At 44.9% G+C, this 27,431-nt stretch overlaps 1 protein-coding gene across 1 annotated transcript in view; it reads right to left on the bottom strand.

Annotated features, from left to right (window-relative positions):
* The window catches only part of PPP1CB (protein phosphatase 1 catalytic subunit beta), a 261,084-nt gene extending 235,240 nt beyond the window's left edge, over positions 1-25,844 (bottom strand). Inside the window, exon 1 of the mRNA XM_069236214.1 lies at positions 25,594-25,844. Coding sequence (XP_069092315.1) covers positions 25,594-25,645 — 52 coding nt within the window. The 5' untranslated portion in view covers positions 25,646-25,844. The remainder of the gene's footprint in view (positions 1-25,593) is intronic.
* Positions 25,845-27,431: the final 1,587 nt, after the last annotated feature.

Raw genomic sequence — 27,431 nt, forward strand, 5'->3', positions numbered from 1 at the left:
CCACTGGTGTCACATGCACAATATCATAAGAAAACACAATACACAGATATACTAAAAATAAAGGTACTTTATTTTTATGACAATATGCCAAAAGTATCTCAGTGAGTACCCTCAGTATGAGGATGCCAAATATACACAAGATATATGCACACAATACCAAAAATAGGCGGTAATAGCAAAAGGAAGAAATGCAAGCAGTGTAAAGTTACAATAGATTGCAATAGGAGCACATAGGTATAGGGGCAACACAAACCATATACTCCAAAAGTGGAATGCGAACCATGAATGGACCCCAAACATATGTGAGCTTGTAGAGGGTCGCTGGGGCTGTAAGAAAACAGTGAGGGTTAGAAAAATAGCCCACCCCAAGACCCTGTAAGGTAGGTGTAAAGTGCACCAACAACCCCCAGAGAGCACAGAAGTCGTGGTAGGGGGATTCTGCAAGGAAAACCAACACCAGCAAAGCAACAACAGTGGATTTCCGGACCTGAGTACCTGTGAAACAAGGGGACCAAGTCAAAGAGTCGCAACAGTGTCGAGAGTGGGCAGATGCCCAGGAAATGCCAGCTGAGGGTGCAAAGGAGCTGCCACCGGATGGAAGAAGCTTGGTGTTTTGCAAGAACGAAGAGGACTAGGAACTTCCCCTTTGGAGGATGGATGTCCCACGTCGTGAAGAAGCTGGCAGAGCTGTTCCCACGCAGAAAGACCGCAAACAAGCCTTGCTAGCTGCAAGGGTCGCGGTTAGGGTTTTTGGATGCTGCTGTGGCCCAGGAGGGACCAGGAGGTCGCCACTTGGATGAGGAGACAGAGGGGGCGCCCAGCAAGTCAGGGAGCCCTCACAGACGCAGGCAGCACCCGCAGAAGTACCGGAACAGGCACTTAGAAAAGGAGTGAACCACAGTCCACCCGGTCACAAAAGGGAGTCCCACGACGCCGGAGGACAACTCAGAAGGTTGTGCACTGCAGGTTAGAGTGTCGGGGACCCAGGCTTGGCTGTGCACGAAGGAAATCCTGGAAGAGTGCACAGGAGCCGGAGCAGCTGCAAATCACGCGGTACCCAGCAATTCAGTCTAGCGTGGGGAGGCAAGGACTTACCTCCACCAAACCTGGACTGAAGAGTCACTGGACTGTGGGAGTCACTTGAACAGAGTTGCTGAGTTCCAGGGACCACGCTCGTCGTGCTGAGAGGGGACCCAGAGGACCGGTGATGCAGTGTTTTGTTGCCTGCGGTTGCAGGGGAAGATCCGTCGACCCACGGGAGATTTCTTCAGAACTCCTGGTGCAGAAAGGAGGCAGGCTACCCCCAGAGCATGCACCACCAGGAAACAGTCGAGAAAGCCAGCAGGATGAAGCGATACAAGGTTGCAGTAGTCGTCTTTGCTACTTTGTTGCGGTTTTGCAGGCGTCCTGAGCGGTCAGCGGTCGATCCTTTGGCAGAAGGTGAAGAGGGAGATGCAGAGGAACTGGTGAGCTCTTGCATTCGGTATCTGAAGAATTCCCCAAAGCAGAGACCCTAAATAGCCAGAAAAAGGAGGTTTGGCTACCTAGGAAGGAGGATAGGCTAGTAAGAAAGGTAAGAGCCTATCAGAAGGAGTCTCTGACGTCACCTGCTGGCTGTGGCCACTCAGAGCAGTCCAGTGTGCCAGCACACCTCTGAATCCAAGATGGCAGAGGTCTGGGGCACGCTGGAGGAGCTCTGGGCACCTCCCCTGGGAGGTGCAGGTCAGGGGAGTGGTCACTCCCCTTTCCTTTGTCCAGTTTCGCGCCAGAGCAGGGCTGGGGGATCCCTGAACCAGTGTAGACTGGCTTATGCAGAGATGGGCACCATCTGTGCCCATCAAAGCATTTCCAGAGGCTGGGGGAGGCTACTCCTCCCCAGCCCAGACACCTATTTCCAAAGGGAGAGGGTGTAACACCCTCTCTCTGAGGAAGACCTTTGTTCTGCCTTCCTGGGACAGGCCTGGCTGGACCCCAGGAGGGCAGAAACCTGTCTGAGGGGTTGGCAGCAGCTGCAGTGAAACCCCGGGAAAGGTAGTTTGGCAGTACCCGGGTCTGTGCTAGAGACTCGGGGGATCATGGAATTGTCTCCCCAATGCCAGAATGGCATTGGGGTGACAATTCCATGATCTTGGACATGTTACATGGCCATGTTCGGAGTTACCATTGTGACGCTGTACATAGGTAGTGACCTATGTATAGTGCACGTGTGAAATGGTGTCCCCGCACTCACAAAGTCCGGGGAATTTGCCCTGAACAATGTGGGGGCACCTTGGCTAGTGCCAGGGTGCCCACACACTAATTAACTTTGCACCCAACCTTCACCAGGTGAAGGTTAGACATATAGGTGACTTATAAGTTACTTAAGTGCAGTGGTAAATGGCTGTGAAATAACGTGGACGTTATTTCACTCAGGCTGCAGTGGCAGGCCTGTGTAAGAATTGTCAGAGCTCCCTATGGGTGGCAAAAGAAATGCTGCAGCCCATAGGGATCTCCTGGAACCCCAATACCCTGGGTACCTCAGTACCATATACTAGGGAATTATAAGGGTGTTCCAGTATGCCAATGTGAATTGGTGAAATTGGTCACTAGCCTGTTAGTGACAATTTGGAAAGCAGAGAGAGCATAACCACTGAGGTTCTGGTTAGCAGAGCCTCAGTTAGGCATCACACAGGGAACACATATATATAGGCCACAAACTTATGAGCACTGGGGTCCTGGCTAGCAGGGTCCCAGTGACACATAAACATACTGACAACATAGGGTTTTCACTATGAGCACTGGGCCCTGGCTAGCAGGATCCCAGTGAGACAGTGAAAACACCCTGACATATACTCACAAACAGGCCAAAAGTGGGGGTAACAAGGCTAGAAAGAGGCTACTTTCTCACATATACACAAACAACATGTGGGACAAGTGCAAGTTAAGTACACAGCAGGGGAGGTCTAAATGACAGGTAAAAACTGTTCACACTCCTGATCACAACTAAACCCAAAACGAGTGTGCTGCCACCACTGCACTTGTCACTTGACTCCTGGAAAGAGCAGCAGGCGTCTTCCATTACACGGATAGCACTTGGTTTGTTCCTCTCAGTCAAGCAGGACTGCATCACTATGAAACAGGCCTAGTTCATGCCACATATGCATGATCAGTGTTCACCAATGACCGAACATCAGTACCAGTGATCCCGATGTGTATGCAGCTGGGGCACTCAGGCAGGGGTGCACATGCATCACTATGCAGATGGCTTTCCCGTTCCAACAGAGGGTATAACTCTGCTGGTGATTTGGAGGACCCCTCTGTCTCTTGATGGACGGCCATCCGGGGAGAAAATGTCTGACCCTGCCTTCCACAGAGCAATAGTGTGCCGCTAAGGGAAAGCTAAAGCAGTCTGGAAGCCTTGATCCCAAACATCAGCCGCAAAATGACTGGGGTGGGTGTTGCAGTGGGGACAGGGCCAAGCATGGTCTATGCACCAACCCTCTTGCGAAGTCCTGGAAGGGCAGAAATTGATGAGGAAATTGTCAAGTGCTGTAGAAAGTACCGAAGTATGTGCACTGGCTCTGCTTTCCTTAAATTGTCTGAGACGAGAATAAGCCGTTGTTGCCAAACAAAGTACTCATCAAAAGGCATCCACACATCGTGCCAATGCACCACACACCCAAGCAGTCAGTACTATCCACACTAGCTCCAATTACATATTTAGCTGCATCCTGAACATCCTGAAGTGTCTGGGCTGAAAAGGCCCAAAACTCTTCTGGGGCCGCAAGCAAGTTCTCAATGGCCATGTCCCAATTGCCCCGCAGGCAGACTGGACCATCAGACTCTGATAGGCAGGGTGCCAAGTAGAAAAATCTGGGTTGCCAGGGCCAGGTATGTTGTGTTTGGCTATATGCTTGTTCGCCAGCAAGAGCAAGGCTTAGCCCAGGTGCCCATAAAGGTATAAGTCGGGCTTCATTAAACAGAAGCAGGGTGTTGGGACAGAAACATCCCTTGCATGGTGACAGACATGCACCCCAGCTCTGAACGCCTTAGCTGCAACAATATCTGAATCCCTGCGACTGATGGTCATGGACAAACACTGACCATACATAAGCGCCAAGGCCTTTCTCACAGATTGTGGTCTTGCTTAGATCAGGAGGGGTGCACAAAGCACTACCCTCGTAAGTGGTAAGGGCCCACTGCCCGTAAATACGAGTTAAGCAGCACAAGCATGGGGTTGTGGCAGCAACCCTGTTTTAGCACAATAGTGTGAACAGGCACCATTTACCTGTGTCATTGGAGGGAGGCCTACCGCACCACTCTTGTAAAGCTCAGCTGCTTTGTGCTTATCTCAACCATGGTGTTAGCATTTAGTGCTGTGCAGATCATTGGCTCAAATAAGCCCAACTGTGCTTTTAGGCCACGCACCAGCCATAATTACTTCGGAATCCATCAAACTAGAACACTAGGGTTCAATCCATCTCTATAGCAAAGCTCAAAATGTGTATGTCAATTAAAAGCCTTTACTGGGAATTTCTACAAGACTACAATATGCACTGCATCTACAGACCTTCTGTGGCGAAAATGTCCATCTTGTGTGTTGAAAAAGGACTTATCAAAAATAATAACAATTTCACAACAATTCTTCAAACTGAAATTGGAACACAACAAAAAAAATACACACAGCTGACAACCATGTTGGGTAGCTTATGGTCTCAAAAACAAGAAAAAAATATCTTATATGATCAACTTATAAGGCCATGTTAAACTTAAAGACTTAAACACTACCAAAACGTTTCACGAATTCTATGAAAACCTACACCACAGGAGGATTTCTGACACATGAGAAGCTTGTACCAACTTGAAAGGAAATGCCTCCTTGGCATGGTTACCCCCTGACTTTTTGCCTTTGCTGATGCTATGTTTTGAATTGAAAGTGTGCTGAGGCCTGCTAACCAGGCCCCAGCACCAGTGTTCTTTCCCTAACCTGTACTTTTGTATCCACAATTGGCACACCCTGGCATCCAGGTAAGTCCCTTGTAACTGGTACCTCTGGTACCAAGGGCCCTGATGCCAGGGAAGGTCTCTAAGGGCTGCAGCATGTCTTATGCCACCCTGGAGACCCCTCACTCAGCACAGACACACTGCTTACCAGCTTGTGTGTGCTAGTGAGAACAAAATGAGTAAGTCGACATGGCACTCCCCTCAGGGTGCCATGCCAGCCTCTCACTGCCTATGCAGTATAGGTAAGACACCCCTCTAGCAGGCCTTACAGCCCTAAGGCAGGGTGCACTATACCATAGGTGAGGGCACCAGTGCATGAGCACTGTGCCCCTACAGTGTCTAAGCCAAACCTTAGACATTGTAAGTGCAGGGTAGCCATAAGAGTATATGGTCTGGGAGTCTGTCAAACACGAACTCCACAGCACCATAATGGCTACACTGAAAACTGGGAAGTTTGGTATCAAACTTCTCAGCACAATAAATGCACACTGATGCCAGTGTACATTTTATTGTGAAATACACCCCAGAGGGCACCTTAGAGGTGCCCCCTGAAACCTTAACCGACTATCTGTGTAGGCTGACTGGTTCCAGCAGCCTGCCACAACCGAGACATGTTGCTGGCCCCATGGGGAGAGTGCCTTTGTCACTCTGAGGCCAGTAACAAAGCCTGCACTGGGTGGAGATGCTAACACCTCCCCCAGGCAGGAGCTGTCACACCTGGCGGTGAGCCTCAAAGGCTCACCCCTTTGTGCCAGCACCACAGGACACTCCAGCTAGTGGAGTTGCTCGCCCCCTCCGGCCACGGCCCCCACTTTTGGCGGCAAGGCCGGAGAAAATAATGAGAACAACAAGGAGGAGTCACTGGCCAGTCAGGACAGCCCCTAAGGTGTCCTGAGCTGAAGTGACTAACTTTTAGAAATCCTCCATCTTGCAGATGGAGGATTCCCCCAATAGGATTAGGGATGTGACCCCCTCCCCTTGGGAGGAGGCACAAACAGGGTGTACTCACCCTCAGGGCTAGTAGCCATTGGCTACTAACCCCCCAGACCTAAACACGCCCTTAAATTTAGTATTTAAGGGCTCCCCTGAACCTAGAAAAACAGATTCCTGCAACTACAAGAAGGACTGCTGAGCTGACAAACCCCTGCAGAGGAAGAACAGAAGACACCAACTGCCTTGGCCCCAGACTTACCGGCCTGTCTCCTGCCTTCCAAAGAAACCAGCTCCAGCGACGCTTTCCAAGGGACCAGTGACCTCTGAATCCTCTGAGGACTGCCCTGCTTCGAAAAAGACAAGAAACTCCTGAGGACAGCGGCACTGCTCCAAAAGAACTGCAACTTTGTTACAAGGAGCAGATTTAAAGACCCCTGCAACTCCCCGCAAGAAGCGTGAGACTTGCAACACTGCACCCGGCGACCCCGACTCGACTGGTGGAGAACAACCCACTCAGGGAGGACCCTCCGGCGACTCTACGACTGAGTAACCAAAGTTGTCCCCCCTGAGCCCCCACAGCGACGCCTGCAGAGGGAATCCCCAGGCTCCCCCTGACCGCGACTGTCTGAACTCCATTTCCCGACGGCTGGAAAAGACCCTGCACCCGCAGCCCCCAGCCCCTAAAGAAACGGAACTTCTGTGCAGGAGTGACCCCCAGGAGGCCCTCTCCCTTGCCCAGATGGTGGCTACCCCGAGGAGCCCCCCCCTTGCCTGCCTGCATCGCTGAAAAGACCCCTTGGTCTCCCATTGAAAACCAAAGGAAACCCGACGCATGTTTGCACACTGCACCCAGCCGCCCTTCTGTGCTACTTTGTGTCCCCCCCGGTGCCCTACAAAACCCCCCTGGTCTGCCCTCCGAAGACGCGGGTACTTACCTGCTGGCAGACTGGAACCGGGGCACCCCCCTCTCTCCATTATAGCCTATGTGTTTTGGGCACCTCTTTGACCTTTGCACCTGACCGGCCCTGAGCTGCTGGTGTGATAACTTTGGGGTTGCTCTGAACCCCCAACAGTGGGCTACCTTGGACCAAAAACTGAAACCTGTAAGTGCCTTACTTACCTGTTGAAACTAACAATAACTTACCTCCCCCAGGAACTGTGAAAATTGCACTAAGTGTCCACTTTTAAAACAGCTTATTGTGTTTTATGTAAAAAGTATACATGCTAAAGTAATGATTCAAAGTTCCTAGAGTACTTACCTGCAATACCTTTCAAAAGAGCTATTACATGTAAAATTTGAACCTGTGGTTCTTAAAATAAACTAAGAAAAGATATTTTTCAATAACCAAACCTATTGGCTGGATTTGTCTCTGAGTGTGTGTACCTCATTTATTGTCTATGTGTATGTACAACAAATGCTTAACACTACTCCTTTGATAAGCCTACTGCTCGACCACACTACCACAAAATAGAGCATTAGTATTATCTCTTTTTGCCACTATCCTACCTCTAAGAGGAACCCTTGGACACTGTGCATGCTATTCCTTACTTTGAAATAGCACATACAGAGCCAACTTCCTACACAACTACTAACGAATCAAGAGACAGCAAGGCCTAAAGTCGAAATAGGATAGAAATCAAGAAAATCAAAAACTTTGGAACATGAAAGTCTCCAGGACCAACAGTTTTGCTTCAAAGTTATAGCAAGACTTCAAATAACAAGCACTGATGTTTAGTGGCTTGTTCACCATCGTATCAAGTGCCAACCCACCTCAAGGATCCTCAACTGAAGCCACAATAACTACCATCCTGAAAAAAAAAAAAAAAAATTATTATATTTATGTAACAAAAAATCAAATTATAACACTAAGAACTACAGGCAGGTTAACTACCACTATCAAGCCACCAAAAGCCCAAATTGTTTATCAAAATATCACTTGTCACAACCGACTACAAACTAAATAACGATCATTGTATAATCAAGATGTGGCTTGAGAACCAACTTTTCATTCCCATATAAACTGTAAAGAAGCTGGGGCTCGGAGAGATCTACAATATGACCATACCTTGCTTCTATTGCTCACACTTATATTTCTAAGAGTACTCTGACTCCCTAAATTGAGCAAATTTAGATGATAGAGGGAGGCGTGGCCTCGCACTCAAGGCAAGATGGCACCGTAAGCCACAGCTCCGGCCACAGAGGAGCAGCCAGCAGAAATCCTGATGTGAGAAGACACATACCACTCCCTACCCCCAAAAATCCTGGCTTACTCACAGAAACAGCAGCACTGGGCCCGTGACTGCTCTGTTGGGCCCAGGTGCCCAATAGGCTATGGAGCAGTGAAACATGCTGTTGAAGGGTCATGGCAGCTAAGATAGCGGCTGCCTGAGATGCCTGCACCTGATGGACCTCTAGCCCTGCATTCGGGGCTTGTAAGGAGGAGACTGGTGAGAGTAATGGCAGTCAATGGCCAAAAGGAAGGCCATCCACTGCAGCACCAAATGGCTGCAGCACGACAATGGGCAGGAGCCAGCTGTGGACCCGTGCAAGGAGGCGGAGACCTTTGGAGACTGTCTGGCTTGACCCAGACTACTGGCAGTGGAAAGCCTGCTTACTAATAGATATCTACCATCTTAGCGCAGAGAAGCATGGGGGAGTGTTTGGGCAGGACGCCTTGGACTTGACCATTGGCAGCAGCTGAGCGTCAACAGGTACAGGGTAAAAACAGTGAACCAAATAAGCAAACTGTCGGTGGTGTATGAATACTCCTTGCTGCTTTGGATCTGTTGCTAGACTACAGCTCAGCGGTGCGGCCTTGTGCCTGCCAGAGTGAGTCGCACCTCAGAGTGCCTAATACAATGGATAGTGGGGAATTCATCAGTCCCGTTCCCCCCTCCCAAACCCCCCATACGACTATGCCCTTCCTGTGCTGCTCTGGCAGACAACCTGGCAGGTAGGCATAACCCCCTCCCCTCCCTACCTCCCCCTCCCCCCCACCCCAATACAGAGCAACTAGCGGAGGAAGACAGGGGATGCACTTGGACTCACCCGCGCATGGACCTCGGATATGCCCTCTAGCAAGTAGGCATTCTCCATTGTGCCGCCATGGGTCAAGAAAAACTCCACAACCAAGCCTCTACCAACAAGCTTGAGAAATATACACCTTTGGGTGTATGCCACAAGAGGAACTTTGGCAATCTCTAGAGGACGGAGTGGATCAACATAACTATCAAGTTCCACTATGAGAGCGCTACTAGATGCAGACAAGGAATCACAGTCCGCTCTCGGACCTAAAATTGACACGGTTGTCTTTGACAGTTATCTACAGACAGCTTGCTTTCAGGAAATGGCAGCTAAGGGGAGGGCAGCTGAGCATACCCTAGAGGAACACTGACTCTATAAAGATCCTCAAGACAGGGGTCTGACACCTCCAATGGCCCAGCGCCTTCTTGCTAGGGAGGAAGATACCGAGTGCAGGTCCCAGCATAACAATATCCACCTGGTGGGTCTTCCTGAGAAGGCGGTGAAGTTCAACAATTTGTGGAAAACTTAATTAGAAGCACAATCAAACCAACTGACCTGCCTCCCCGCTTTGTCAAAGAAAAAGCGCAGCATAGGCCACCGAGAGCCACAGTACTCAACTATAGAGACCAGGATGAGACCATGAGGGCTACCCACCGACATAGCCCACTACAGTTGGGCAACCATTTTATTATGGTGTTTTCTGATTATAAGCAGCAGGTGAAGCCGAGGCGCACACTTTGACAAGGCGAAGTCTGAATTGTGCATGATATATATATATACAGACATATACACACATACATATACAAACCGCTTGAAAAATCTACTCAACCACTTGCTATGGCAAGTTATTTTATGAGGTTGAGCTATTTTTAGATTCCAGTGGACCCTTCTGGCAGAGGACAAAGAACAGGTATTCAGTCAGAAACTGAATTAGCAATTAAGATGCTTTTAAATCTTATTCTTGTCACATTTGCTCTGTGTTCAGAGACAGAGACCACATCATGCTTTAGTAGTATAGGTTATCAAAAGGGAGTGTTTAAACATAAACTGAGAAACACTCCTGCCCTGATGGCAAAGCTATTAGTAAAGTAAGAGGCAAGTCATGCATGGATCATGTGTACCCTATATGTGGGCTAGATTTATTATACATGGAGCACACATTTAGTGTATTTAATGAAACAAGAGGATTTTTTTTTTTAAACAGCAGAAATGCTGAACTCACACATTTGATGGTGCACTGTTAGAATGAAGAAAAAGGTGACTGTAAAAAAAAAAAAAAAAAAAAACAACACAATATTTGCCAAGGATCACACAATTTGAGACCCGTTTCCGTGTCAAGTACATTACAGTTAGGTCGAGCAGGTTACTCAAGCTACTCGACCTGAAGGTCTAGTAACATTTTTATGACTTTGAGGTATACACACACACATATACATTCTCACACATCCACTTATACACACTTACATCCCTGCAGACACTGTCCCATCCACTCATACCAAGAGAGACTCACACCCACATCTAGATACTCTCACACTCATTCTTACACCAAATCGGACACTTTCACATCCACATAGACCCTCCCATACCCAGACAGACTCTGTCACACCTATTCTCACACCCAGAGGAACAGGCCCTGTGGCCAACCACCACCACGCACGGCTGAAGGCTGTGAACGGCAGTGGTTGGATTACTGTAGAGTAATGAAAATTACTTTGTTTAAAAAAAAAAAAAAGGCTACAGGGACACTATAGTTAGGTTCTGGATTTACTTGCACAAAACCACAGAAATTCAGAAGCTATGGTTAGAGATATTTCAAGTAACTATAACTAGCAGCCATAACTATAACTTCCGCACTCACTTTGCACTGCTAATTACCCCAGATATTACAGCAATCATGACAACTTTTATAACGTCAATAAAAATATTAATGAAACATTAGTAGTCAAATTTTTGAAGAAAGAAACTGTGCATGGGGCGCAAGTTATAGTCACCTTAGGCTGTGAGTTATAGTTACTTGAGATAACTAACTATAACTGCTGAATTTCTCTGATTTTGTGCGAGTAAATTCAGAACCTAACTATAAATGCCACGTAATTGGTTTTTTTAGTGAGTAAGTGTGTGTGTGTGTGTGCGCGTGTGTGTGTAAAAAAAATAAAAAACCTCAGTGGTGCTTGCAACTGGATAGTAGTAATGGCTGCTCCGTAGGAAAAGTGTTGCGTAGCTAAGAACTTTGGCACTGTTTGACAAATCTCTACAAAAAACCTTTCCAAAAAGTGCTGCTTTTTTACCAGTTTGTGCTTGGAAAATTTCAGGGTTATCAATCAAGCAGGGGCAGAGAAAAACAAAAGGGGGGGGGGGGGGGTCGCAAAAAGAAAAATCTCCATGCATTTTCCATAGAATTCTTTAGGCAGGGCTACAGCAAAAACAGCTGCACTGAATTACACCAAATTTAGCAGGAAGCTATATCGAGATCTGCACACTGCTTTTTGTAATTTGGGGTAAATCAGTTAACTTTTTTTTTAAGCAAAGGGTCAAAAATATTTGTATATCTGGATGGTCACATCCGCAAGAAGCTTAAGAGACTCTTGCAGGAATGCCAATTTAGAGAACAGAATGCTCTGATCAGCCCAGGGAGCTTCATTTCCCTTGGGCCAAATCTCTTCCACAGTAGCAAGCACTCCAACTGGCTGTCAGCAACATCAGAACAAGCATTTGCAATGCAACGGGCCTCACATTTGCTGGAGTTAGAGCTATTGGCGTTGTAAACTCCTAACCGGACTTTTCTTGCCCCACACACACACACACACACACACACACACACACACACTGAAAAGAAGAAAAAAAATGTGTGTGTGATTGCACTGAAATTGAAAGAAAAAAAAAATGGAAAAACAAGCACTATCGCGATACGTAACACCCAGCGTGATGCGTGGAAAATTAAAACGATATAGTGCAGAAACCAGGCTATAAATATCGATCCTAGTAAGTTTTCAATAGTTGACCAGCGCGCTCGCGGAGGACTAAACACAGGAAAAGGCATGGCGTATGCATACCTTTCACTAATGAAAGCAAGCGGATTTTAAAAGGCAAGCCCACGAACCAATGAAAGTGACAGGCGTGACATGGGCGTGGTTACAAGCCCAAAGAGTGATCCCAACAGGGACAGAGCTGGCAGCCATTACAGGACTTAGGGGACTTAGCCCCTGTCCAGAATTTACTCCGCGAAGCCCCAGGGATGGCAGTCAGCGGGACCCCCTTGGGCAAAATATAAAAATTAAAAAAAAAAAAGTTTTGCTGCGATCTGGTGGGACTGCCCTCCCCCTCTTGCCATATTTCAACCACTGGAGTGAGCTCCTTGGGCCTATAGCGGCCCCTAGGGAAGAGGGGAGTCCATAATTTATTAAAATTGAGCTTGACTGGGATCCCTGGGGCCAAAAGAGGCCACACACCACAACCCTGGTCTTTTGAACATGCACACACAGCTTTGGAGGATGGGGGCCACCTGGCCTAATAAGGCTAGGGAGAGGGGATGACGCGGTCCACTCGCCTTTATTTACAAAAAAACAAAAAAACTCATTTCTCCCAGGGAAGGTGTTCTTTTGGGGGGGGGGGAGGTTTGGTCGCAGGCCAGGCACCATTGCCAACCCTCATTTGAGATGTTATCAGTAATGTTATAAATTAAAGTCATAACATCACATGAGTGATGTAAATATGTCAGGTCATAAGCAGTGCATGGTGGGGCGCAAGTTACAGTTAGCTCTGCTAACTTAAACTGGTCAACTTTTTTTTTTTTTAAGTTCAAAACGTTAATGTTGTCACTGACACTCACCTAACCATAACACTACTTTAACTTTTCATTTTTTTTCACTACACAAAGGCTTTTATCCCCTTGGGTGCTGTGAACGAGCTGGTCTCGTCCACGGCTACAGTGCTCGTGTGCCCCTGCTCGTTCTGCACCCGGCCTGTTGGGGGGGGGAGGAAGAGTCGTCCACCCACACCCCCGGTCAGGGATGGCAGGGGGAAGTGCTTCCCCTGCCTCCCCCCACCCTCCCCCCTGGCGATCTGATGACGGATGCGAGCTCACAGAGTGCCGATGTTTTCAGATGCTGCCGGGTGCGCGCTGGAAGCATTTGCTTCCAGCGCACCCAAGAAGGAGGACTCGTTTTTGTTGAGTCCTTCTCCTTATGAGCCGGGTGGGGAGAAAAGAGTTTTTTCCTGTCCCCTGTGCCTGTTTTGAGTGGATTCCACCCACTAGACACCAGGGATATTTTTTTGTTGATTTAGGGGAGCTACCCCTTAGACAAGGGTCACTCCCCTGGGGGCAATATTGGATCTGCGTTTTGGCACCCCCTGGGTGCTGCATCAGTAGTTTTTTCAGGTCGAAACCCTTCAGTAAATTTCATTTTTAGGGCAGCGACCCCCTGTGAAAGGATCACTGCCCTGGGGCAATACTTTTTTTCTATGTGGGGGGTGTGGGGGAAGGCACATAACTTATCCATTTCTGCCCCCCCCTCCCCCTGTAATTCACATGCTGGTACAGGTAGCCCTGAATTCAGAGATGTGCAAATAACCACTGCTTCTCAACACCTTACCTTGTGCCCATTTTGAAAACACAAAGGTTTCCTGGATGCCTAATTTTTCACTCTTTGTATTTTACCAAATGAATTGCTGTATATCCGGTATACAATGAAAATCCCTTGCAAGGTGCAGCTTATTTATTGGCCCTGGGTACCTAGGGTTCTTGATGAACCTACAAGCCTTATATATCCCTGCAACCAGAAGAGTCCAGCAGACGTAACTGTATATATTGCTTTCAAAAATCTGCCACAGCTGGAAAAAGTTACAGAAGAAAACGTGGACAGAAATGGCTGGTTGTTTCAACTCAATGTCAATTTTTTTTATTTTTATTTCAGCTGTTACTTTCTGTAGGAAAACCTTAAAGGATCTGCACAAATGACCCCTTGCTGAATTCAGATTTTGTCTACTTTTCAGAAATATTTAGCTGCCTGGGATCCACCATTGGTTTCACGCCCATTTCTGTCACTAACTGGAAAGCGGTAGAAAGCACAAAAAATATAGTAAAAATGGGGTATGTCCCAGTAAAATGGCACAATTGTGTTAAAAAATGTGGTTTTCTGATTAAAGTCTGCCTGTTACTGGGAAGATGGTGATTTTAGCACCGCAAACCCTTTGTTGATGCCATTTTCAGGGAGAATAATTTTTTTTTTTAAAAACACACTTTCATCTGCAGCCCCCCCCAAAAACAAAATAGCTGTATTTCAGGTAATTTCTTGATCTCCTCCAGGGGAACCCACAAACTCTGGGTACCTTTAGAATCCCTAGGATGTTGGAAAAAAAGGACGCAAATTTGGTGTGGATAGCTTATGTGGACAAAAAGTTATATGGGCCAAAGCATGAACTACCCCAAATAGCCAAAAGAAAAGGCTTGGCACAAGAGAGGGAAAAGGTCTGGCAGCAAAGGGGTTAAGCAATGCTTGTTTTCATACAATATTTGCCTTAATGCAAAAACAATTCACAAACAGAAGCAATGGAAAAGCCAAAGTCAACAACCAAAACAAGACTTCTTAGCTTTCCAAATTTTTTTTTTTCGGGTGGTCTCTTTCCACCCAGAAAATAAGTTTTACACCTGCCCTTGCCAGAAGTAAATTTATAACCTTTCCTACAGTGGTAAGGTGATGGAGAGAAACTTGCAAATAAATACCATTAAAACGTGCAAGTTTGCATGTGCGCACAAAATCACAAGATATTTTACTAACGGAACTACCACTTCCTGTCTACTTCCAGACACTGGTCGGATTTTTCTCACATGAAAAAAGCCTTGCAATAAAATCTCTTTATGCATGCAGAAACATCTTTGCACATAGAAGCCCAACTTACAGGGGTGTTCAGCTTAAGATTCGGGCCCATAACAGTTTGACAGCGAGCAACACCCGGAAGAGTTCATGTAAGCTGTGAAATGTAAATTAGTCATCGTTAATGGCAAACAGGGGAACTAAGGTCCAGAGAGATGTGATTAGCCCGAGAGTTACACAGTGTGGTCAAATAGATACTGTCAGACTAAGGTCTTGTGGCGCTTCAGTTGGCAACCTAGACCACAATTATAACCTTAGTTTATTTACAGTAACATTGTAAAAGCAAGTCAATGCTGAAAAGTCGATTTGACAGACCAATTCGGAAGATGCTTCCTCAGAAACTAAAATAAGATCAATGGTATGTCTTGAACTCTGCAAAAAACTGAACGCTGCAATAACTAAAGCGGTGGTAATATTCAGATATCTCCTGGGACCAAAAAGCTGCCCTAGCCAGAGCCCATTCATAACTAGAGCCAGAAAATATTCAAAGACTTGACATAAACAGAACCTGATAGAATCGGGGAGAGCACAGGCAAAGCTTTTGAAAGTTCCATACCACAACATGTGAGCCGTGGCATAGCTAGAAAGGGTATTATCAGAGCTCACATGTGAGTGCACTGTCATTACATGAAATGTCTCTTCTGTGCACGGCACTAAAGGAAAGGTGGGGTTTTATGACGAAACCAGATTTCTGCAGCATCTTATTTTGGAATATATATATATATATATATATATATATATATATACATACACACACACACACACACACGTACATATACATACATACACACACACACACCCTTGACAGCCACTACGAATGTCAAGTGAGGTCACTGTGTCTGTGCTCCCACCTGCTGGACAGAACCATTCCCATTCTGCTGCTGTGGACCCGTCGGCACCAGTTTGTTCTTTCACTCGCAGGAAAATTAGAAAAAGAACAAGCAAAAAGAATATGAACAGCTTTGCAAAAAACACGAGTACACGACTGTGAGGCACAAATGTAGCTTCCCCTACAACATGATCACTGGTCCCACACCACTTAACTTTATCAAGGAAACAGTATTTAGCTATAGCCACAATTGTCCACTCATGTACATCAATAATAGACAAAATCTATGGTATGGTTGAGTGATAAAACAGCAGCCAACATCGCAATTTAAATATTCTGCATCTCCTGCTTGCAAGAAACACCCGTCTATAAATATTCACCTCCTTATCACCAGTCAATATAATTTTCATATTAAAATAAATGTGAACACTGCACGTCCTAACGTGCGGATACCTACTGTTTCAGCCTTTACAACTGTACGAAGCTGCAAACGTTCCTGTGAGATAGTTTTCATTTAAACAAGAGCAAGCTTCAGTGTCCTCATAAGGAAAACATCGCATCCCTTCACCGTAGGCTGTTCATTCGTGCACTCCTGACGCAGACGTGCTGGGCATCATGAGTGTCAAGGCACATATTACAGCCTTACCTCTGAAAGTGGGAAAAGCACCAAAAACTAAAACTGGTAGGATGCGTAACACACTGGACAGCAAGACGAAAAAAAAATAAGTTACTGGGCGAAATTTAGAAAAGGTCAGTAAAAGGTTCAACCGTTCTAAACGTTAAATCTTGAAAGGGAGCAGTTAGTTTACAGTGCACTTTCATAGCGGCATTCAGAAGATGTTCTTTTAACTAATAAATACAAAGCTTTATTCCAACCTAAATGATTAATAATAATATAAACAAATTTTAAAAAAAAGAACAAAAAAAATGCAGTTGATCGCATGTATTTTCGGGCAGAGTTTCCAAAGCGAAATCTTTAGCATACCACAAGTGGATAATACCCAATCCAAACCTTCCTCTTAAGAGGGGGGTGCCCTACACTTTGTCAGACATACCAGCTGTCTGCCACCTCAATTTCTATACAGTTGGAAATTACCAATTAGGAAAGACTATGTGTCCTTCCTGAAAAACTATTTTTTTAAAAAGTGTTCATTGTACGTCATTCTTGAAAACAGTTATTCAAATTATTTTTTGGGGAGGGGGGTTTACTCCATGATTTTGCTATGAGTGACTCAAGCTTCAATACTTGCTGCTGAACAGCAAAACACTGCCGCAGTGGATTTTTTTGTCAAAAATTAACAGGCCCTGGTCGAAGAATGTTTTCCTTCAACATTGTTAAGTCTCACAAGAACTTCAGAAGGCTTTCCAAAGTACTTCCTTCTGATCATCAGGAAGAGCGTTAATGCAGATACTGATGGTATTACTGGAAGCGCACTTCAGGTTCTCATCATGTTTCCTACATAGCCCTGTGACCTGGCTAAAACTATGAAGGGTATCTACACATCTTCTAAATTACTTCTTCGCGTTAAGGTGCACCCATTCCATAATAAAAAATAAAAAAAAGTGTATTTTTTATTCAAAGCCTATTACTGCAAGCATATGGCCCTCGTGTATGCAGTAGCACATTTTTTTTTTCCATCTTTTTTATTTTATTGGCATACTCAGTATGTGTGTGTGTGTGTGTGTATATATATATATATATATATATATATACACACACACACACACAGTTTAATATATATATATATATTAATAAACTATCATATTATACAAGCTTGTCAAGGTCAGCTCTATTGGCTTTGTCAATGCTTATTAGACCTGCAGGGCTCTAAAGGATATTTTAGAGGCCATTCTGGATTTAACATTTAAGTTGGTGTTTAGAGCCGGGGTGTTCTGCGAGGCATATTTATAGCGATAACTTAGATCCATTTGTTGGCCAGTAAACTTGTGCCACCTCGATACCTCTCAACAGTCCAAGCCGACGGTTCTGTAGACTGACCGATGTCTAGCAGACACAAGAGGCACGAGTAGATTGTGTGTCAACGGCTAAGAACTGAGCGACTTTGGGGATCTAAAAATAGTGTAAGTAAGGAAAAGGGTCGGTGACGGATGGGGCCCAAGAAGGATGTCTAAACGTTCCCCGACGTTGCTGAGAGACGCAGACAGGATTCCATCTATTCTGTTCTCAGTCATGGAAATTCCTTATTTAGAAATCTTCGTCAATTTTCAGTCCCTTCTTAATGTAAAAAGTATTCCATTATTACAACAGGCACCTAGACTTGTTGGATGCTAGGAACTATTAATGTAAAAGCTACAAAGATTTATGCGATTTTAGCGCTGGAAAAGGTGTACAAATAAAGTTCACGATTATGTCTTTCAGTTGACTTGTGTTTCATCCTCCTGTGGCAGAAAGATGAGGGAGGGAGAACACGACGGGAAATACCAGCTGCTTTCTAGCTACCAAGCTCTTTTGAAAACTTAACTTGTGCTGTATTTGTCATGGGAATATTTTTCCACTCTGACTGTTTAAAAAAAAAAAAAAAAAAGTGACCCTACCAAGCACAGCCAAATATAGTATGCTTGCCTGTTGAAACATTCTGCATGGGACTGAGCCAAAGGGACATTCCTTACTGCACTAAAAGAGCATCTGTGTTCGTCCATCTTCGATCGTGTTAATTTCTATAGGCTTTAGGTGCTTGACTCAATCAGCTATTTAAAGTAAAGCGAAGAATCTAGACAAAGATTGTGGGCCTCGAACTTAAGACGAAATATATTTTACTTTAAATCTCAGGTAACGCACACAATTAACTTTCAAAACCCCGTGCAAAGATATCACCGTTCAATCAAAACATTATCATCCTCCAGCAGAAGGAAAAACATCTGAAGCATTAAATAGCCCTCCTATCTCCCATGCCAACTCTAACTCAAAATCTCGACTGCTCTGAAATTAAAAAAGAATCGAAAACAAAAATGTGATTTCAACCAAAGCCATAACATGTTGTCATCAAAAACTGACACCAGAACACATTAAAAGATTCTGCCAATGACAAACACCAGCAGGGGGACATTAGCGCGTTAAATACACCACCTACAACAAAAACATCTCGAAAAACAAACACTGAAGTATCAGAAAGTTAACAAAAGTAAAGCTTGTTTTCGTCTTGCTCTTGGGGTTAGAGACACCACGCAATGAAGCAAACATTTTCAAATGTAGTTACCTGCAGCAAAGTAGACAAGACCAGATTCTGGAGAACCACATCAGAACAAATGTCGAGTTGAGAAACTAACTACCAACAAACTATGGGGCGTTTAGAACCAGACCGACTAATTAGAGGCTTTCATAGACATCATTACATTACAAAGCCTTGAAAGACATTGCAAGAGGGCACAAGGTATTTATGATGGAGTTGAATGGAGCGATTCTGTGTTTGAGGAAGGGAAACCTTATGACCAAGGGCTTAACCAAGTGAGAATTACTAGTGGATGGCTAAGAGGTGACTGTAATGGTGGACTCCTGTGAATGGTACACCATGACTGGAAAAATAAGTGTTTGAAATATTGTGTCCAGGCAGGCAAGAAATTGTGCGTCCTGAAACTCATTTGGGACAAGTTGCAGCTTGAGGGTTCCTTTTGATCTGATATGGATTTTAAAAGGAAAGAGGGGAAACGCGTTTATGGCCATAAATGCAAAACATATTTTGAGTTAACTTTAGCTGGAGGAGCTGGGCATAAGCTTCGAACCAAGGTGTGATTCACCAGAGTACACGATTGATGGGTTGCTCGAGGGAGAAGGTACTCAGTGTTAGAAGCATTAGGGGGCAAGGTGTATGGGGGGGCGAAGTTTTCAGAAACAATCTTGGGAAAGTCAAGGTCTTCAATCATGAAGCTGATTAGGTGGGATGCTCATCCAGTGCAACAAACTTCGAAATGCCACTTAAAAGTATAAGGGACGATTTGTGACTAAGTGTATGGATGGGCTTTCTTTGAAAGTTATATTTAATGTGTACATACCACCAAGTGTAGTTGGTGGAAGACTCAAGGCACTTTACAGCACTTATCACTCTTGCCGGTGCTTTAACATACAAAAAGATGCCTTTGATTGGCAAATGCCTCTGCTGCGTTCCAAAGACGTGTAGTACTTTGAAAGGAACGTATGGTGCAAGGATGTTTCAAAACAATATTTCGATTTTTGGACAGATCTCACAAAGCGTGACTCATCATCATCATCAACACAAGCTTTATTCGGTCACATTTAACCATCAAAGCAAAAAAAAAAAAAAAAAAGCACAACAATCAAATACTTATGTACATAATAAATAAATGAATAAATCCTTTAAGACAGCAATCATTAAGAGATAATAACTTATTTTAGAAAACGGGTACGAATGAACCATGCGGCCGCAAGGAACTTGCTGACCGCACAAATTAAAAGAGGGCAATTATCTCTCAACATCCTAAGTGCAATTTTACAACGTCTCAAGCCCAGATTCCTACAAACTGGGCGAATCCACTTCCGCCGTGCAAGCCCATAGGCAGGACAGATAAACATAAAATGTACAATGGTTTCAGAAGCACAATTACAACTGGGGCATTGGTCAATTCGGAATGGGAGTTGCCAGGTACCATTAAGATACTTAAGCAGCAAATATCCATATCTAAAACGAGCCTACAGGCTTTTGCATAATAGGTCAGGTATTAAGTCCAAGTATGATTCAAACTGTGGGTACCATTTAAAGTCGAGAAATTGAGTTGTCAATCGCCCATGTGACGTACATAACAGGTAATTATTCCTAACATAGGACCAGTAAACTGTTTGAGAGTGACTCAAATTTGAGGATGGTTCTATAAATTGTGAAATATATATGTAGTGTTTGTTTTTGGGGTCCTGGAACAGAACATGTACAGAAAGTCAAATGAGTACCCTGGACCTAGGAAACTGTTAACAGCCAATATTTGAAATTTTACAAAATCAGAGCAGATGATACGAGCATGGTGGTGGTCCGGAACATTTGAAGCACCTGGATGATAAGCCTTGAAAAGCAATGTGATTTTAAAGAATTGTTTGTGCAACAGGTGATCAGTGTAGGGCAGTGGTTCCCAACCTTTTGACTTCTGTGGACCCCCATTTTATCAATCATGGAGCCCAGGGACCCCCACTGAATCATTATTGATAGCTGGGACCTAATATTACATTTTTTAAGCAGTCGCGGACCCCCTGAGGCTTCGCGGAACCCCAGGGGTCCCCGGCACACAGGTTGGGAACCACTGGTGTAGGGTATTCTACGGCCGTAGAGTCAGAGACTCTGATAGGCATAGTTAGTTTAAGACTGGCAGCTGCATTCTCCATAAGTTGGTAGTGCTTGGCCTAACTAAAAAAAATGAGAAGTGCGCATTTGGTTAATAAGTTCAGTACTCTGGCTAAAAGATATGCAAGAAGAGGATACTACTAAAAGAAGATCGCATAAAGGCAGCTGTTGAAAATCCTGCACTTGCTAAGAAAGAACATTTTGTCAATTTGGAACTTGCAGAATTTTGTGCAAGATTCAATAAACATAATTCAAGGAAATATGAGGTCTTGGACAGATTATCCCTGAAAAATGTTAGTGTTTTGGAAGAGTCAAACAAGAAAATGTAAATATCATGTTTAATATCATTTGTTGCTGGATAAATCTACTGTTGCAAGTGGATAGGGCGTGGGGCCATTTTGGGACAGAGAGAGGGTATGGATGAATGGATCCCATTGGCCACATGCTTTGATTCCAGCCAAGAACTGAGCATTGGCAGTGTGCTTGAGCTTTTGCCGTGTATGTGGGCAGTGGAACATACTGGTGGGGAACTAAGCTCTTACTTGGGACATATCATAAACCGCTGGTGACTTTTTTGGCTCCAAGGTTGGCAAGTCGAAACGATGAAGGTTGGCATTACATTTTTCACTGTGATGTGGAATATGTTCAGTGAGATCAAATGTGCATGCTGATGGGTTGTTCAGACTACCCTTACGTCCAGATAAGGATAAAAAAGGTGGGGAGTGTGGGGGGGCAGTAGAGTATGAAGTTGTCATGGGGAGTATTTGAAGACTTAAGGGGTTACAATCTGAAAGGGAAAGGAAGGAAGCCATTAAACGGAACAATGATTGGCCTCACAAAATGAATTTGTATAGGAACCAACGTGCCTACGAAAAGGTTATGGAGAGGAGTCAACTTTGTGCAATGGCCTCATTATTAAAGGTGGTAAGACTGTCGCATCTGTTGGCCTAAATGGTGAACATGTTCCATGAAGGGCACTGAGGTATATCAGGAACCAGGAGAAAAGCAAGGGCGTACTTTTCATGGCCACAAAGACGCTAGTATTGATACGTGGGTGAGGGATAGCCTGATGTGTGGTAGTAGTGATAAGACAGCCAAGGTGTGCAGTGTACCATCTTGCCCTCTGGATACCTAAGGGTCAATGGAGAAGAGTAGCCATGAATTTCACGGGTTCTTTTGTTCTTTCTCCATGAAAAAAGTTTACCACATTCCTAACAGGTTATTTAAGTGCCAAAAGATACGGATTTCTGAAAGTGCGAGCACTGAAGTAGTTTCCTGGAGGGTGCATTTTGCCATAACTGAGTGAATGACAAACTGGTGTCAGATAATGGCATCCAGTTTACGCCAGACAGAATGTGAGCATTTAATATTAAGTATTTCTGTGAGGCTTAGATAAACGTAAAATAAATGGTGCAGTTGAGTGATTAAAGACAGTGGTCAAGTAGTCATTCACTTGGCATTGAAGTCTGGACTATGCTACTGGAAAGCATTTCAGGCAAGGATGTTATCTGTAAGATAACTGCCATCACAGTGACTGAGAGATCACCTTTTTAAATGGAGGGGTAGGAAGCCGACCACTAAGCTGGAGCTTTGGAGGTTGGTTAATAGCCAAAAAAAGTATCAGGAAAGTGGGGTACAGCAGTTTGGTAGATAAGCAGGATCTGTTTTGTGGTATGTGCTGGCTCGTGATAAAGAAGGGCGAGTGCTGGAAAAGGTTGCGACAGGATGTGTGTTGTTGAAGTGAATGGCAGCTATATTATATATATATATATATATATATATATATATATATATATATATATATATATATATATAAATAAATACCTTAATACACTACTTTGGGTCTGCCTGGGTCCCTGTGAATACCAGATCGAACAGTTTTATAATTCCCACACTTTGACATTTTGCCTAGCCATCTGCTATTTATTGTTGTCTTAACAAACGTTTCTCTTTTACTGAATCATTCGATGTATCCCCTTTATCAGTCCGGTCATAGCACTACGATGCCCGTTCTGAAAATAGGATAAGAAAGAACCAGTCAATCAATTTGATAGAAAAATGTCAAACATCTTCACGATACAAATTTTCGAATTTGTACTGTCTCTTAGACTACGTCTCATAAGGGAAGCGATAATTCACACCAGGGACACTTTGGGTGGAAAGGAAGCATGTGTGCACAATGCACAACAAAGGGAAACAACCTAAGGAAAAGTTACCAAGAGCCACCGACCCAAACCCCATCTCCCTAAAATCTAAACAGAAGTTGTTGTAGAATATAAACTTGCACACACGGACCTGGATAAAACAATATTCAAAGAGTACATTTTGAGGATGTTAGCACAAAGGTAACACTCCAAGTGGCCTTTTTAAGGATTAACTTCCTACTGGTTTGAATTGCTCTCTCAAAAGGCGAGTCGGAGTTAACTAGCGTTCACCTAAAGCCTCCAACGTTTGGGGAAACCGATATTATACTGAGGTAACCTAAAATGATTAGTTATTGACTTTCTGCTCAGCTAACTTAAGAGCGAGAATGTCCCTAATCACCCCTACTACCCATCGCAACAGAATAACCATGTCCTAGCGACTATGCTTTTAGCACAAATCTAAGAAGTATGTACAGGAACCTGCACGATATTTCTATACATACATATATATTTTACATCATAATTAAATAAGATTGCTGTGGGGCACTTTACTCTCTTCGCCATAATTACTGCACAGCAGGAAAGCATTCAGGAGCTGGAAGTGGTTTCAATTACTCAGTTGGTAAGCGCGCTTGCAGGTCCTGATGTAAGTCATCACTATAACTGGATAAAACATGTTCACATAGCTTAATGAGTGAATCGTGAACAATGAAAGCACATTCCATAAGAAAATGAAGACAATTAGGTGCCCATGAGCCAAAAACCCCACGCTGCGAACTTTTGCCTTGGTTCTGAGCACACAGCATCTTGTCCTACATATCTCAGACAATCCCATATTCTCTCTGTGGCATTTCCCACGTTGTTATAGTCGCACAGCTGGTAGAAAAATATTATCTGAATACGAATGATAAACTCTTGACGAATAGCTCTAGAAGACTACTGTAGGAAAGAGAAGTATATTTTTTTACCCTAGAAAATAGACAGTGACTAAAAGCTATGGTATACGTTTTTTGATCAAACGGGGTATATTTTATACAACACGGATGTGGAAAATTAAGTAACTGGACACAAAGTCTAAATATTAGGAACACGAATCTCCTAATGATACTGGGTATTTTATGTGCCCCTTACTTGAAACTGTGGGGACATCCAAGGCAAAAATGTAACTTTGCACATTTGGGGACAAATCATAAAAACAGAGTCCTGTCTGCTAAACCCTAAAACGCAAGTCGAGCGAATACTCGCAAGTCTGACTGAAAACAGTTGCGCGGCAGATTATATAATTACTAGACATTTTATTGACTGCTTAGAAACAGTAACAGTTAAGGCTACGAGTACTTTATACTGGACATAAGAAGAAATTGATTTACCGCGATTCTTAATAAAAACAGGAAAACACCTAGTCTTTTGGCCATAAGCCTTTCGCGTCAAATGGCTGTGCAGACTGATGGTACTGTGTTTGAAACATCGTAAATACCCTTGCATTCAGCGTGGACCTGCCGACAGTAATTTCCCGCTGCGTTCACGCTTGATACCGATTACCATCTCCCAGGTCCCTGAAGGCCACCTCCATAGTTCAGAGGGCCCCTCCCTTCGTCACAAGAGCCCCATCGAGCCTGTCTTGATAGATCTCCCAGGAGCCACATCCCGTTTCCCTGTAACAGCAAAGTGCTTCCTCCCTGACACATCCCAGACGTCCCGTACCCTGAAAAGAAGTCTCTGCCCTCTTACCCCCACCCCAGAACTCCGTCCACCATCCAAGATGCCCTCCCCCAACCATGACTGTCAGTACTTCTCAGATGCCCCTACTCCAGCTCTACAACGCCCCCTGGGCTCTCTCATCCCACCCAACTGTTAACAGTCAAACTCTTGATGTGATCCCATTACTTATCTCCCAAACCTATCCCACTATCCCTGTCCCCTACACACCCCACATGCTACTCTTTGCACCACACGCTAGCTGTCAGATCTCTGTGCCCACACCTCCCAAGTTAGCCTACTTTCAACACTCCCAGCTCTTCCTTGTGTCCCTAATGTCGAAAAGTCCCGACATCTTCCAGATGCCAGCACTCTCCACGGACCCGAAATACCACTCCCAGTCTTCACATCCCGAAGAGTAACAATGTAGAAATGTTTCTCTAGCGATCTTGTAGTCAGATCCCCAAACATCTGCCTAGAACCTGTCACTTGTGAGAAAGGTCATTTTTCGGCCGCCAAAGACCCGGAATACATTTGGAAAGGTTGGGCGCGAAGGTCGAGAAGCCTAAGGTAACAACTGTGAGTGCAATTGCAATAATCTGCAGAATCACAATTATAAAGACTGCAACAGCCGAATGCATTTAAGAGGCCGTGGAATGCGCCCACCTCCCAGCTATCCTCTCCTTTACACCTAAGCGCAGGCCCTCCGCGCCCTCCCCCTGCAAGCTCTCCACCCTGGCCTACACCCTTGCCCGCCTCCCACTCTGTATGACCACCCCGTGCGCTAACATGCACGACTCACCCTCCAGCAGCCGGGTGATTAGGCTGTCCACGTTCAGTTCTCCGTCCGCCATTTTAGGGCCCTCGACCCCGTCTCCGGGCCTCCCTCCGCACCAAACGAAAACCAGCGGCCGCGCGCGAGGAGGCCACAGCAACAGCGGCCCCGCAGACCACGCCCACTGCTGATGCGCGTGCGCAGCGAAACTCCACCCGGACGGTGAGCCACCATCGTCGGGGCAGCTGTCAAGTCAGAGCCCCGCCCCCTTCAGTTTTAACTCTCCACCCTTTTTTTTTTTTTGCGCGCGCGCCGTATTTCCCGGCAAACTAAACCTTGAAAACACAAGATGGCGGTGGCAGCGGCCATGCCGTGGTCAGGCGAAACGGCGCTGGGGTCTGTTGTTATGAATACGCTTGGCCGGGTCTAATTGTATCCCCCTTAGAAACGACAGCGTGCGTGCGTAGTGGGCTATTTTTGTTCTCACTGGCGCCCGTTCCAGCCTCTCTCCAGAGCGGGAAGAGAGTGGCCTGGGTGCTGATTGGCTCAAACTGTTGACGTGAGGCGGTAACCCGCTTGGGCGAGGGTGGGAAGGGCGGGAGTGTAGGTATTTGCGCGTTGCATGGTTACTTTGTCCTCGAGAGGTGTGCGGAGAATGCTTTTAGATGTCGTTCTCTTGAGAGAGTGTGCTTGTGCGGAAATGCAACTCTACAGGGTTGCCTATGACGTGCATTTTATTGAGTTGCTTTTGTTTTCTGCTTTCGCTTCACATTGGCACTGTTCAGTGTTGTCGATCCCTTCACCCTGACAACGTCGGATGGGCCATCACCCGTGCACCCCGGTTGGCCTAGCAACCGCCAAGTGTTTGAGAAGCAAGCCGGGCATTTCGCAGTCAGTGAACGAGAGGAATGGAACCGCCTGCATCCGCCCTATTATATTTACTTTATTTATCTATGCATTTTGCCATTTTATTTTTCCATGTTTATCAGAAATAATACAGGTTTTTGACTAACGTTTTGACCTTCGTTAGAAACTGAAAACACGTCCTGCTTTCTCCGATACGATTTTCCGAGCCAGCATTTTCAGTTCAGTTATTTGGATTTCTGTAATTGTTTGATACATTAAAATACCAGTGACAAATAATATGGCACGTCACAATGTGCAAAATTAATTGTTTTCGTATATGATCGAATGAAAGCGTCTTGGCGGTTTACTGGATTATTATATGTATAATTTATGCAGATTTCCATGCAAATCATTGCAAGAACTAGGCACGGGGGAAATTTAAATTACATTTGCATAATTTTCGGAATTATTATTACGCAAAATTCTCCAAATTACGTCATTATGCACCTTTCACAGTAAAAATGTACAACCAGTGGCATTCTTTGCGGTAATTCATTGTAAAAACGTACTGCTAGCGTATAGGAACAATAAAATACGTAGTTGTTTGCTGTGATGTTGTATAAATGCATCATTGCGCCAAAAAATTACTAAAACATAGCGCAAAATGACAGATTTGCATTTCACATGATTTCATGTAATTTCACCTTCATTTTTCATATGTGAAAGCAAATTACATTAATTTTGCACACTTCTGTGAAGAACCTCACCCCCTTGGACTAAGGGGGTGAATTTGAGCATGAGTGATCCTGGCCTCAGGGATATGGTCAATAAGACAGAATTACAGATTTGTTAATGAAGACTTCCACAAATTGGTTGTAGGGTTCTGTTATCTAGGTCAAAGTGGCTTCTGTTAGCAAGGTACAACAAATTAGTGCAAGAGCTGTGTTTAATTCCTGGTTTGTTTAGTGTTGGGCCTCATAGCATTAGGGCCGGCACGAAGAGTGCAGGTAAAGACTCAC

This window comes from Pleurodeles waltl, chromosome 5 (genome assembly GCF_031143425.1).
Source record: "Pleurodeles waltl isolate 20211129_DDA chromosome 5, aPleWal1.hap1.20221129, whole genome shotgun sequence".
NCBI lineage: Eukaryota > Metazoa > Chordata > Amphibia > Caudata > Salamandridae > Pleurodeles > Pleurodeles waltl.